The sequence below is a fragment of the Macaca nemestrina genome, chromosome 5 (assembly GCF_043159975.1).
Source record: "Macaca nemestrina isolate mMacNem1 chromosome 5, mMacNem.hap1, whole genome shotgun sequence".
Taxonomy (NCBI): Eukaryota; Metazoa; Chordata; class Mammalia; order Primates; family Cercopithecidae; genus Macaca; species Macaca nemestrina.
The window spans coordinates 10,565,457-10,578,983 of NC_092129.1; the positions used below are offsets into that span (position 1 = coordinate 10,565,457).

At 38.3% G+C, this 13,527-nt stretch overlaps 1 protein-coding gene across 8 annotated transcripts in view; it reads right to left on the bottom strand.

The window, feature by feature from the left end:
• LOC105487510 (mitogen-activated protein kinase kinase kinase 4) overlaps positions 1-13,527 on the bottom strand; it is a 194,320-nt gene that overhangs the window by 16,987 nt on the left and 163,806 nt on the right. For 5 of the 8 annotated variants that reach the window (XR_011622942.1, XM_071095939.1, XM_011750968.3 and 2 more), the window contains 8 exons: positions 12,534-12,800; positions 11,044-11,193; positions 9,349-9,510; positions 8,812-8,945; positions 7,887-7,965; positions 6,800-6,878; positions 3,496-3,592; positions 2,251-2,388 (listed from right to left, as the gene is read on the bottom strand). Coding sequence is in view for 7 of the 8 variants with exons in the window: in XM_071095939.1 (XP_070952040.1) it covers positions 2,251-2,388; positions 3,496-3,592; positions 6,800-6,878; positions 7,887-7,965; positions 8,812-8,945; positions 9,349-9,510; positions 11,044-11,193; positions 12,534-12,800 (1,106 nt within the window). In the remaining variant the exon portion in view is untranslated. The remainder of the gene's footprint in view (positions 1-2,250; positions 2,389-3,495; positions 3,593-6,799; positions 6,879-7,886; positions 7,966-8,811; positions 8,946-9,348; positions 9,511-11,043; positions 11,194-12,533; positions 12,801-13,527) is intronic. The other 3 variants (XM_011750969.3, XM_011750971.3, XM_011750970.3) reach the window with 3 other exon arrangements.

A 13,527-nucleotide genomic window follows, 5' to 3' on the forward strand; every position in this document is an offset into this window, starting at 1 on the left:
GGCAAGAACATATACTCATGAAGTGGCATATTGGGGAATGTTGAACAACTAGTTCTGGAGGGGGATGTGAGGGATGGGGAGGTGGGTTGTAGAGTTTGCCAATTTCTGTGGTATAACAACTTGCAAAATTTCTCAAACATTTGCCATCAGCTCTTGAGAGCCAGCAGGAGCAAGCCTCGGCAACAGCACCACTGCAAAGTGTTCGTACAAACAATGGTAAGGTAAGCCCAGAAGAGGTATTTCCTAGGTCAAGTAAAATCAATTGAAAATACTTATCGAAACCTCTAGGGTCAAGCGAAGTTGAACTTTGATTGATGTATCTGTAAGACAAGTGAGGGCTACACCCCGTGGCTGTGGCAGGGATGCACACACTGGTTCATTCTGCCTCCCCGTGGCACATTCACAAACCCACAGCTGTGCTGAGAAACAAGACCTCGGGTCTGTGAAGTTTGCCTCGGGAGCAGTGAGCTGAATCCACCAGTGACTCATGGGCCCACGAACCAGGCTCACTGTGAAGGCACTGAGGCTTACGCAGGGCTTGAATGCAGCAGGCAGTCTGATGACCACCCACACCTCTTCATGTGGCTTTGCTCTTCTCTACCTACTGTCTCACACACACACACACACACACAGGGTCATAAAGTAAAGTGAACGGGAATCTTGTGTAAAAAAATGTCCTTCAAGATAGCACACTATGATACCATTAAAATTTCTAAACATCAAAGATTGTCTAAGTATGTACAAACTTAAGATGAATACTTATGAAATGCTACTGATAAGTATTAAGATGAAATGCTGAAAAACTGCTTATGCAAAGACTAAACTCCATGAAAAGGCCAACTGTAGTATTTAACTCTTATACTAAAATACACGTAATGTGCCACACTACCAACTTACAAATGCCTTAAAACACAGCGCATCAACCTTTAAAAAGAGGGAGGTCACTCCCCATTGTCCAGTTCGGGAGCAGTTTCATGTGAACGTGGACACAGCAGGTGTGGGAGGCAGGAGCCACAGGTGGCCAACGCCCTCCTCAATTATGACTGTGTTTTAGACCAAAGCACTTCAGTCTGTACTGCATGAATAAAGAAGACAGTTTTGGCAGCCCTCACAGGGATACAAAAGCATATATGAAGATATTAGCCATGAAAAGCTCTAAACATAAAAATTAGGAAGCTAAATGGGAATTTGTTCAATTTGTTAATTTTTTTAGTTGACTGCTTAAGCAGTAAAATACTTTGACATTTTTTAGGTTATAGACATGTCTCACTAAAATTTAGAAGTATTAATTAATGAGTGAAAAGACTGCAAATATTTGTAGAAATTTTAGACTGTTATTAAAGTAAGTGTAAAAACATTTTAGTCTATTTTAAAATCTAAAGCCAGGCATCATCTTCCTGATAACTCTACTATTTTCTCCTCGGAGCTGAAAACACAGAGCCCTGGGTTCTATCACAAGTTGATCTTGTAAGATCAGATACCCTCAACCTAAATAGTTTGGTTTGACTCGCATTGGAAGATGGGAATACTGACAGCATTCCTCCTACTTAGGTATAGGGGTGAAATTTAGAGAGAACAACAGCTCTTCCTCCACTTAGGATAGGAGAACATGATGAAATCCTCTGCCAAAATACAACTAGAATGGGAAAACCTACAAGACCCTCCTTACTAATACAAAAGACAATGCGAGCCTTAACTGTTCTGGGGCTTGCCAAGTTGTCTGAGAGTTCTCTCAAGTACTGATCTATTGTCCATATGACATACAAACCCCATGAACTCATTTTTCCACTTCTATAAACTACTTCTAATCAACAATTATTTAAAATAAACATTTGGTTAGAAAACTGATCTTCCCCAAAAAATAAAATGTTACCACCTCAGATCATTAACTAGATGTCATCTTTTAACCACCTCGTGACTCCAGGCTCCATGAGGCAAAATGCTCGTGTCCCCTTCTGCTGTGGACCAGTCCTTTCCTATGATACTCCATCAAGTTATTCTTCGCAAAGTCTTTGGACATTTTGGCTAATATCAGCTCCAAAGAAATACTGACATCAGACAAGTATCTATTCGTGCTGGTCGATGCCAGAGCCTTCGGGCCGTGACAACCTGCAGAAGGCCCTACAGCATCACTCACACACCACAGCAAAGACGCCCAACCACAGCCGGCACACACCCTAACGCTATGGTCACTGTGCAAGCACATGTGAGGGGTGGTGAGGGTACGGGACGCTGGTGGGGTGAGACTACCTGGTATCATGGGCACTGCTGATGGATTTGGGCAGCGCAGAGTCGCCACCAGAGGGGCTGGGCCGACTGGCAGCAACAGCAGCAGCAGCAGCAGCAGGGCTGCCGTGGCTCCGCGCGTCGGAAGGCACGCTCCGAGTGCTAAGACAAGAAGAAAAGCTTCAGGAACACATGTGAGAGGAGGGAATGGACTTGAAAATCTTTTTCAATTAAAAATAAATTATGGCAAGGGGGTGAAATATGTTTAAAAATATAAAATGCAAATTGTTCTTTGAGATTTCAGTCTAGGTGTAAAAAAGAAAAAACCTAACTTCAAAGCTTTTCTTTTTTTTGAGACAGCATCGCACTCTGTTGCCCAGACTGGAGTGCAGTGGCACAATCATAGCTCACTGCAGCCTTGACCTCCTGGGCTCAAGTGATCCTCCTTGCTTCAGCCTCCCGAGTAGCTGGGACTACAGGCAACGGCCATTACACCCAGCTATTAGCTTTGTTGTATTTTCTGTAGAGACGATGTTTTGCTACATTGCCCAGGCTGTTCTCCAACTCCTGTGCTCAAGAGATCCTCCCGCCTCGGCCTCCTAAAGTGCTGGAATTACAGGCGTGAGTCACTGCACCCCGGTCCCCACAAAGCTTTAAAAAAAAAAATAACTGTGGTCCTTATCTAGCAAATATTGTTAAATAAAATTACACTTTTAAAAAGTGATTATACAGCGAGAGAAGGTGCTCACTATCTCAAGATGCAGAAATGCCACCACATTCAAGGCAGTTATCGTGAATGTACTATCGTTTCTGAATTCACTTAGTGTTTACGTTGCTTTGTAATTACATATGCAGATAAAAATTGAATCTGGAAAGGTCATTCCAGTTTTTCTCCACTTTTAGTGGTATTTAGTATTGTTTTCAAATGTTGACTACACTATCCACATTCAAATTTGTTTTCTGAAGATTATTTTTCGAAGGCAGGAAAGGGAAAAATGACTCCAAAGCCTGAAAGCATTTAGTAGCTTGAGGTTATAAATAAGCTGAGAAATGAAGTTATCTTGAAAGGTACAGGTCTGTTTTAAATTTGCATGTCTTTCTTTTGCGACTAAAGGCTTCAAGATAATGCAAGAAAGAGCTTTTACAAATGTACGAACAACGCGGCAAAGGTATTTAGCTCTCAGAGCAAGCATCTAGTAGTTTCAAAAGTATCAGCATGCATATTGGAGAGCACTCTGTAAAGCAAATGACTAGACAAGCACCAAATACCTGAATCCCTCTGGAGTGGGGATAATGAGGTGTGGGTTAGGAGGGTCACTATGGCATCGAGGTACCTTCATAGGACGGGGGCTGTTCCGATGAATGGCTGCCAGCAAAAATGGCAACAAATGCAACTTGTTAATATGGTCCACAGAAAATCATCAAACCAAACAGTCAAATGGAAAATGGAATGTCACTCATTTTGGCCAATGACCAAGGTGAGTCCATTTATATAAGTAAAAAATAATACTACATATACAAATATTATGGAAAATGTCACTTTTTAAAAGTCAGTAAAGCCCTATTATATATTTACAGTTTTCTCCATCAAAAAACATTGTAAAAATCCTGGAGTAAAACATACACAATGTAAGCTAAACAAATGATATAACTCATTTTAGAGATACTCCTAATAAAAAGGAGTTCTTATGTTATCTACCCGTTTAAAAGATTGTGGCCACTGGCGACATTTCGAGAGATCCTGCCTTTGAGGTCGCTGTCATTTTCCTGAGTACATGGAGTTTTACTCAGTTCCTCTAAACCAGATCAGGTAGATTTAACTGAGTTATTAGTTATTATTTTTTTCAAGAGCATGTTTTCTTCTCTTTTTCTTTTACATATTCTGGTAATAGATAAATATGAATAAAATTTAAAATAAAAATTTAAAACTAGATAAAATTTAAAATTAGAGATCTTATCTAGTGATTACAAATATGCTGACAATTCCACTTTCCCAATAACTAGATGTCAATATTAATGGACATGTGTTATATTTTGCCTACTCTCCGTAACATGCTTTTTCTCTTCTTGACTTTTAACAATCTCTTTTAACCCTCCTTAGTATTTTTTTAATGTCGTATTTTCTCTTCATGTTAATACTTTCAGTCTATATATGTTTTACCCCAAATAAGTTTTATCCTAAATGGAAATCCTGTTTCTTCATGATTTTGTTTCCTATTAATAAGGTGAAACAAGAGAGACAGAAATAGTTAAAATGGAGAGATATGAAGTTCCCTTGCAGAACTTACAAATCAAAACTTTAAAGGGACTGCTAACAAAAAAAGGTCAGGCAATTTGTATCTCTGATTCATTATCCTAGCTATTACAATGGCAAATGGAAGAAATTCAATAGTAACAAAGGTTAAAAGAAAAAAAAAACGATTTGGTGAGTAATTAAGCAAAGATACTGTGAACTAGTCAAAAATTAGTAAAAATTTTCCTACAAATAGACATTCTGTTTAAAAAACCATGTGCACATATATGTTTTGCATGAAACAAAACAATTATTTTAATAGTAGGTATATGTAACACTGCAAAACTTTCCACTTCATTGGAAAGAAAATTCAAATGGCTAATAAACAAAATGGATGTTCACATTTCACTACTGGTAAACACTGATTATAGAGATGCTTTTCATGGCCAAAACAAAAAAAGCCCATAAAAAAAATGGTAGAAAGAATTACAGTACATTCATGAACGGCCACAGTGTGGCCAATAAAAAGAACCAGTGAGATCGATACCTGTTGACACACAGACATTTCTACAATTGTAAACGAACCACCCTATAAATGACTGTGTGATGAAATGGTCGCAGAGAAAGGTACAGGTAAAATGTATTTGTGTGATTATATGAATCTGCAGAAAATATGGAAGCTTACATACCAGGTTGTTATTTGTTACGCGCTTACAACAGAGGGAAAGGAAGAAAGTAAGCAACAGTAACAAAATGACAGTTGATGTGCTCTCATTTTCATTCATTTCTTTTGTAAGAAAACAACACAAAACCAAATGATGACCCCTGTTGTGTATGGAACACTAGAATTTATACAATGTTATTACTTATTTAATCCTCATTAGCATCCAGTTCACTCATTAAAAAGGGGGGCTCAATGACGTTAAATGAGCAGCCCCAGGTCAACTGCTGTCCAGGCCCGCACAGTTCGTTCCACTAACCCACAGTGGCTGAGAGGACAGAGGACCATGTGAGTCTCCAGAGAGTACTATCAATGAACTGTCCCACTGCAGGGTGGAGTGGCAGGCATATTGAAAGATGAGCGACTCAGATGTTACCCGGGACTACCTTTGGATTAAGGAAGTATGAGTCATTTTTCTTTTATCTTTTGTAATCTTTTTTCTACATTGATAAATTTTCTAAATGTACATCTTCCATATTTTTCTAGATACTTTTTCTATGTTGTAATTTTTCCACAATGAAAATGATTCCTTATGTAATAAAGTATTTTTTAAGTAATTCTTACTGAATTATCAATCATGTGTTCTTAGAGAAACATGAATGTCTTAAGAGATCAGAAAATCAAAATTACTCATAATATGCTTAGGCAAAAGCCTGATAAGACAATAGCATGCTTTTTATAAAATGCTCAAATAGTCTTACAAACGATAACTTTCATTTTCACAACAACCTTGGGAGAAAAAGAGGTATAAACTGAAGATTAAAAAACCAACAATTAAAACCCATTCTACCAATTTTCTGTAGCTAGCAAGTACACTATATGAAATATAGTTGATGTTCAATAAATTTACCATTTATGAATTATATTTTGTGTAACTGAAATTGCATAAAATTTCTAAGTTTTCATTTTTGGGTGTTTATTATTATAAATACAGTTTTGTTTTATTTACAAACTATCTCAAGAATGGCATAAAACATAGCTTTTTTTTGACATATATTTTGTTTTCAACATTCCAATGTATACCGTAAAAGCGTTAATCATTCAATGTGACTATAAAATTGTACATAAACTGTAATCAAAAATTGTAATTAAAGTAATATATATAGCAGCATACCTTAACTTGATTTTTTAAAAAGTAAAACCAAATCAGAATTTACTACAGCTGGTGGGAAGGTGGGTACTCGGGACAGCTGTGGAGAAATGGACACTGCTGTCCTCAAAGGTGAGGAAGGAGGGACAGGGAAGTGATCTGCAGTCACCTGCAGCAGGGGCGGTTTCTCCTGCTTGGCAGACAACACCCTCCTCCAGTCTTTCCTCCCCATCGGAAAAGATGGTAAGGGGGAAAAAAGCATGGTATATTGGCATAGAGAAAAATGTATAACTGAATACTGCTGGCTAGCATGGAATAGCTTATGGCTGACGTTTTAATCTTCCTGTCGGATTTAGAAAGATTGCTGTGGAGTTATCTGTCTACACACCTCATTTCTGTCCCTCTCATTGTCGTTTTCCTGAATATTGTTAAAACACCTCTTATACCATTTTAAACGACTGCAATTACAAGAGGATTTGTCCACTCAAATCATTGTGTTCCAGAAGAAATGCTGTAACGGCTGTCTTACCAAGGTACAAACCTGTAACAGGACTGTGTGGTTTTCCTATGACATGGCCAATGCATTCATTCATCAAGGCTTGTAAACTCTAGAAACCAAAAGAAATTGGGAAAAGTAGAGAAAACAGGCATGCTTTCTTAATTATGGAAGTAGCACAAATTAATTTTCAGTGTATTTTTAGAAACATGCTACCCAAACTATTTTCAGTTAGCTTAAAAGAAAATAGGTATAAACACAAATTGTATGTAATTTAAAATAATATAGTGTATTTCATTTTTGTAAGTAAAAGCAAATTAGCTGTCAACTTCCCATAACACAATAATGTGTACAAGCAAAGGACTTCTCATGTAATCGTCTCTACTACTGGGAGATAAAATAAATGAATTCACACTTTGAGCAACATCATGCTAATCTGATGACATTTATCAGACTAACAGTGATAATATTTAACATGAGCGAGATGCTCTCAAATGATGCACGCTGAGGTAAAAGAGCTAATTTTTGTTCTGCCCCAAAGCAGCAGCTATGATAGCAGTAAAAATATAAAACTACCAAATATGTTAGAAGGGCCAGGGTTTACAAACTAGACATTCATTTAGTTGAACACTAATGTTACAAAAGGAAAAAAATATCTTACTCTGCTATGAGGAGTACTTTAAATTTCTCAGCATTATCATTACATGAAAAATATTTAAGAACCTCAGCCGGGCGCGGTGGCTCAAGCCTGTAATCTCAGCACTTTGGGAGGCCGAGACGGGCGGATCACGAGGTCAGCAGATCGAGACCACCCTGGCTAACACGGTGAAACCCCATCTCTACTAAAAAATACAAAAAACTAGCCGGGCGAGGTGGCGGGCGCCTGTAGTCCCAGCAACTCGGGAGACTGAGGCAGGAGAATGGCATGAACCCGGGAGGCGGAGCTTGCAGTGAGCCGAAATCCGGCCACTACACTCCAGCCTGGGTGACACAGCGAGACTCTGTCTCAAAAAAAAAAAAAAAAAAAAAGAACGATTATTACATATAAAACATACTCAACCAGAAAATGAAGAGTGACTGGCTTATTTTATAATGAAAAAAACTGTAGAATATTCCATACCAAGAAGTCATCTTCTGGTAAAGCTGAAATAAAGGCAGGTTCAATTGCTTGTAGAAAATCAAATCCTTGAGTCGCCCACCTGGTACATGAAAAAGTTCGGCAATCACAAACAACCAAGAAAATGCTGTAGCAGTTTTAGACTGTACAATACTGAAAAGTAACATAATTATAATTACTATTTATGACAAAACACCTTTTTTTTTTTTTTTTTTTTTTTTTGCCTGGGTTCAGTAAGTTTACAGTGTGACCTAATTTTTTAAAATTTAATTTTGTTTTGAAACCAATAGGAAGCATGGAAGAGGATTTTAGACATGATAGGTGCCATCTGTAATTCAACAATTATTTATTTGTAATTCAACAATTATTTATGAGTTTTGTAACACAAAGTTCCCACTGGAGTCTCAGGCACAGCAAATGTGTTTTCTCTAACTTAGAGAAATTGCTTAATGACTTTTAAAAAGTGCCCCACGCTACCCCTCCATTACAAATTACAGAACACTCAGCTATTTTTCACACAGTCATGACACTTTAATAACTATGTTTACTTTAGTGGAGCTACTATTGAGCCTCACAGATGATTCACCCATTTCACCCCTGCAAATTCCAAAACGGTTTCTTAATGAATAAATTTCATGAGGGAGGAAAAAACATTAGTCATCAGGAAGACTTGTCAAAGGAGAACATGAGTTCCCTTAAAGACAACTCCAATTTGGAACAAATTTTTAAAAAAATTTTTTCCCAAGAATTATGCAGTTTTCTCTGTATATTTTTCCATTAAAAAAAAAAAAAACAAAACCTGATCACCAAAGAGTTTAGGGTGCTCCCTTCTGTGTCATCTGCTCAAAAAAAATCCCATAGGACATATATGAACAAATACTCCCAACCCCACATGACATATTTCAGAAACATCCTACTTGGTCATTACCTGGGTCTTGTACCTCTACCACTCTCACATTTAGTCAGGACATAATTCATCCACTTCCGGGCAAAGCTTATATATTTGTCTCCTATCTTCTGTCTAAACTCCCCAGACATCAAACGAACAACTTCTTTATGATACTGTAAGAAGATTTCAGGCATATCAAAATTAAGAAAATGATCATTAAATAATGCCACACACTATAATGTCATGTCTGTTTAAAATGTTTTCTAAAAACAAAAAGTGAAATCCAATTAAAATTTCTATATTTTGAATATTATGAAGAATTATGGAAAGTATAGTGTTTCAATATGCAGTTTCATAAATGTTTCACTCCTGAGTTTAAATTAAGAATGTGCTTTCATGATATAAAACATCTCTTTAAAGTTTTAAAGTCCGATATACAGCAGTGATATAAGATGATATTCTTGATTACGCTGTGATTACAGTATCAGATTTACTGTAAAAGGTTCCTAAAACTTTCTGTAAGTTATCAAGCAATTACTAAACTGTAGTGTGTGTTTCCTCTTATTTTGAACCTACCTCAAATCCAAAATTGTACCCCTGAATCATTGCTTCTCGGTAGTACTGTTGCAAGGTGACAGATTCGGATTCATCAACTTCAGCATCGAATTCTGATGTGAACATGTGGTCCACGCGGTCAATGGCATTGCTTATTCTGTTGCATAGCTCTAATGCATCATTCTAAAGAGTCCAAACCAGGATTAATGCAAAACGAAGCAAATCATACAATACTTACCACATTTTAAAGAAAGATTTCGTTCATCATCATCACAGACATTAACCACTACAAAACAATTCAGCCACTTTTAGTTATCAAAAGGAATTACCAAATATAGAAGAAATTATGTCATTTTATTTGGCATTCTTAAATAGAAGAGAAAAAATGCATTTAAAATGATACAGTCTAGTTGTAATGTGCTCTTGGAATAGATGCTTTTATCTTCAATATTTTTATACATCAACCACCTGTTGTTTTCTCCTCTTGGACGGTTGCTCAACCATAAGTACGGGTGCAATTCCACAGAGTGGAAAAGCCCACGTACTTCTAGACGACCTCCACAGTGTCCTCGAGTCAGGCTGTCCTCATTTCCCTGCTACTTCCTAGTCCAGGGGTTCTCTTCTGGGGTGGATTTTTCGCCCTCCCCTCAGCGTCTGGAGACGTTGTCCAGAGAAGTTTTAGACTGTCAAAATTTGGAGGAAAAAGTGGAATCTACAGGGATATGGTAAGTAGAGGCCAGGAATGTTGCTAAACGTCCTGGAATGCACAGGACGGACCTCCACAACAAAGAATTACCGGCCCAAATGTCCACACTGAAGAGGCTGAGAAGCCCTGCCCTAGCTCGAGCTTTCGTCACCTCTGTCGTCAACACAATAGCTCCAAATTGGTCTCCCTTTCTACCCTTACACATGAGTGCATACAAGGTCTCCATCAGGCAATCCCCTTACTATGGTTACAAAATATTCTTCCAGCAATCTATAAAGAGAGATAACCTAAATATTTAGTTAATAAATGTTTATAGATAAATTAGACAAATCAGACTGACAGAAGAAAAACAAATGTTTATGAAATGACTTGTAACTTCAGAGAGTGTTTCTTCTTCAAGAAGTTAAGCCTTAATGCGAGTGAGAAGACGTAACTGATCACCTGCAAAAGTGTGGATGAGATCAAGACTGATACATGGGATACAAAATAGAAAGTGTCAAAAACAGAAAATAATGGAAAAAGACAGCCAGGCTGTGGCTTGTTATAAACTTTGAAAGGCCTTTGTGCTTCTCTGCAACTTTTTTCTATTATGTTTGGTTGATTTCTTAAACAAAACAATATATCTTCTATTACACACTACTGATATGGAATACCTCTAGTAAATACTGGAGATTGTGAAAGGAGAATGAAATTTACACTGGGAATGAAGAGACCTATATTCCTAAATTTTCAACTTTGCCACTAGCCAGTCATGTAGTCATCATGAGTAAGTCACATAAAGTTCAATTCTCTATCCTTTCCAATTACAAAGTTCTACAGCTTCAGGAATCTCAGAATCTGTAGTTTAGACGTAAGAAAATATGTATTGGGAAGAGAGGTGCGTGGTGGGCAATTTAAGAGCTCAAGTTCCTTGGATGATATTACCTTACACACATTACCACACACTGACTCTTCCACAGTATTTCAGCAAAAAGGAAAAATCTCAGCTAATGTAGAGAACAGCGTGATACCTTCAGCTGCTGCAAAGCTTTGGCGATGACCGGCTGACTGGATGTCTGCTCCTGGCACAGAGTCATAAGTCCCTCAATGGACTGCTGGAAAGCTTTTCTCTGAATTGTGAGATGGGCAGACTGCATGACAACTAGTAAAAGATTATCCACCTGGGAGGAAAATCAAGCACAGGACACAAAAACCAACCCAGTTACTAGTTGTTATTCTAGTTCAACACCAGTCCAAAAACAATGCCAATCTCAGGGATACCAGGCCAACAACCATCTGATCAGAAAGTCATTTTTAAGCAAAGCTTCTCCTACATAGCAACACACTTCAGTGGGCATTGACAGCTGGGATATTCAGCACCATGGAGAACAACCCCTTGGGACTGCAGGCATGACATCTTTGAGATATCCTAGAACTTCAAGTGTTGAGTACTGCTAGTGCAGAGTGTGAGTGTGAGTTTGAGTGTGTGTATTGGAGCAGTGTGAAGAAGGAAAATGTAGGAATAAGAGACATCAATTGAAGGGCCTTATATAAAACATTAAGAAATCAAGACTTTATTACTTTTGTTCTTCAAGAGATAAAGAATCCTTGCAGTATTTTAAGTAGATCTGTGATGCAATCAGATGTATTATAATGATCATTCTGGAAGTACAAAAACAAACATAGAATTGGAGAGACAGAAGGTGAGGTCTGAAGCAAGGAAACTCAAAGAAAGAAACTGCAATAGTTCAGGAGAGGGATGGTAAAGTTCTGACTATAGCAGCTGCTCTGGGGATGCAGGGAAAGGATCATTGACTGGAAATACTTCTGGCAAGGTATTAACTGGAAAGGTGGGAGGCTGAATTTATATTAGCTGTCACATTTCTGGTTTAAACATGTGAGTGAACGCGGAACCATTCACTGAGACGGAATATAAAAGCAGAGTTGTTGGGGTGAAGGGACACAGCAGGCCAGTGTATACTCAGTTCTTGTGAGAGTGAGCTCAAGGTGCATATGAACACTCACCATGACTGTTCCTAAGCTGAACACAGATAAATGAGAAAGCTTCTCACAGTTTATAACTAATGAGTTACAGAAACTGTCACGAGGTCCCTGTTAGGTAGGGAGGGGACAACCTTCACTACAAAAAGTGAAAATTAAATAATCAGTAAACCTGAATACTTGGAGAACTGGGATTTCTAGAACTACAAATTATATCAGTGACATAATTTCTTTTAGATCATAGCTCCACAGCTGAACTAAGCTGTGGCTGAACTAAGAAAAGATATAAACCAGAAAGATGGTTTATTTCAAATATTCCAGAATAATTTAACTTAACAGAATGATACATTGTACAAATTATGCTGCAAAATTACCTATTAACACATTGAGGCATATTTTTGGGAAGTATATACTTGTGATTACTAGGGTAGCTGCACCCCTCATTCATGAGTGGCTAACAGTTCATTCTTACTAAAAGTCCTTTAAGTAACACTGCTGAGAAGTCGGAGGTGAGATGTACCTGCATGCTTCTCAGGGTGTCAACAGTCTCCACCTGAGGCACGACTTTGACAGGCTGTGCCTCCCACGTGCCCCAGCTGTCCTCTGAATCACGGGCTCGATCACTGTGCTTGGTCAGAAGCAGATAGGCATCGAAGAGTACGTCATCTGAATCTTTTGAACAGTCCTTTCCTGCGGCTGCATTGAGTAACTGCAAAATAATACTCTTCTCCTCAGCAAGAGTGTCTGGAACAAACACTTGCAAGTTTTCTAACCCAGGAATTTGTACCTGCAAAAGAAATAATCCAAAATCTTAAGGAACGTTGTACATTAGAGAAGTATGTTATTTAAAACAAACAAATGAACCTAGGAAAGCAGAGGCAGGTTTAGGGAGGGGATGTGGGAAGGGTGTGAATTGGAGCAGTGAGGGAACTGCAGGAAGGAAGCTGGGTTCAGTGTGACTGGAGGAGGCAGGAGGAGTCTGTGAACGCACTGGAGGAGAGGCCTTACAGAGTCTCCCGATTACTGGACATCCTCCTCACTGCTTTCTTTTCAACAACAAAGAAAATACTTGAGGGGGAGGCAAGACAGCCTGAAAAAACCTCAACCACTGCTAGTTTGTGATGCTTACAGAAAATCACCTGGCTTGGGAAAAAGGCAAAAATTGTTAATACAGAGTCTCTAATTATTCCAGGGCAGGGAGCCAGGGGGTCATCATAAGAAGGCTCCTTGAGATCAATTTCTCAAAGGGTACACATGTGGTGGCACGATGCAGGTCATGCCTCCCACTCTCAGTATAGGCGTGGGATAAAACTGTGGGCTTGGGATAAAATGTTCAGTGATGACGTCACATACGCAGTCTAACAGTGCTAAATGTCAAACAACTTAAAGTGGAGTAAAGTTGCTGACTCAAAAAGTGGCTCTAGTGATGACCAGGATCTTGATGTCAAAGATTCACTGTAAAACTTTTGAACTGCATCAGGAAATATAAGGGTGAAAAACAAAACCACTATTTA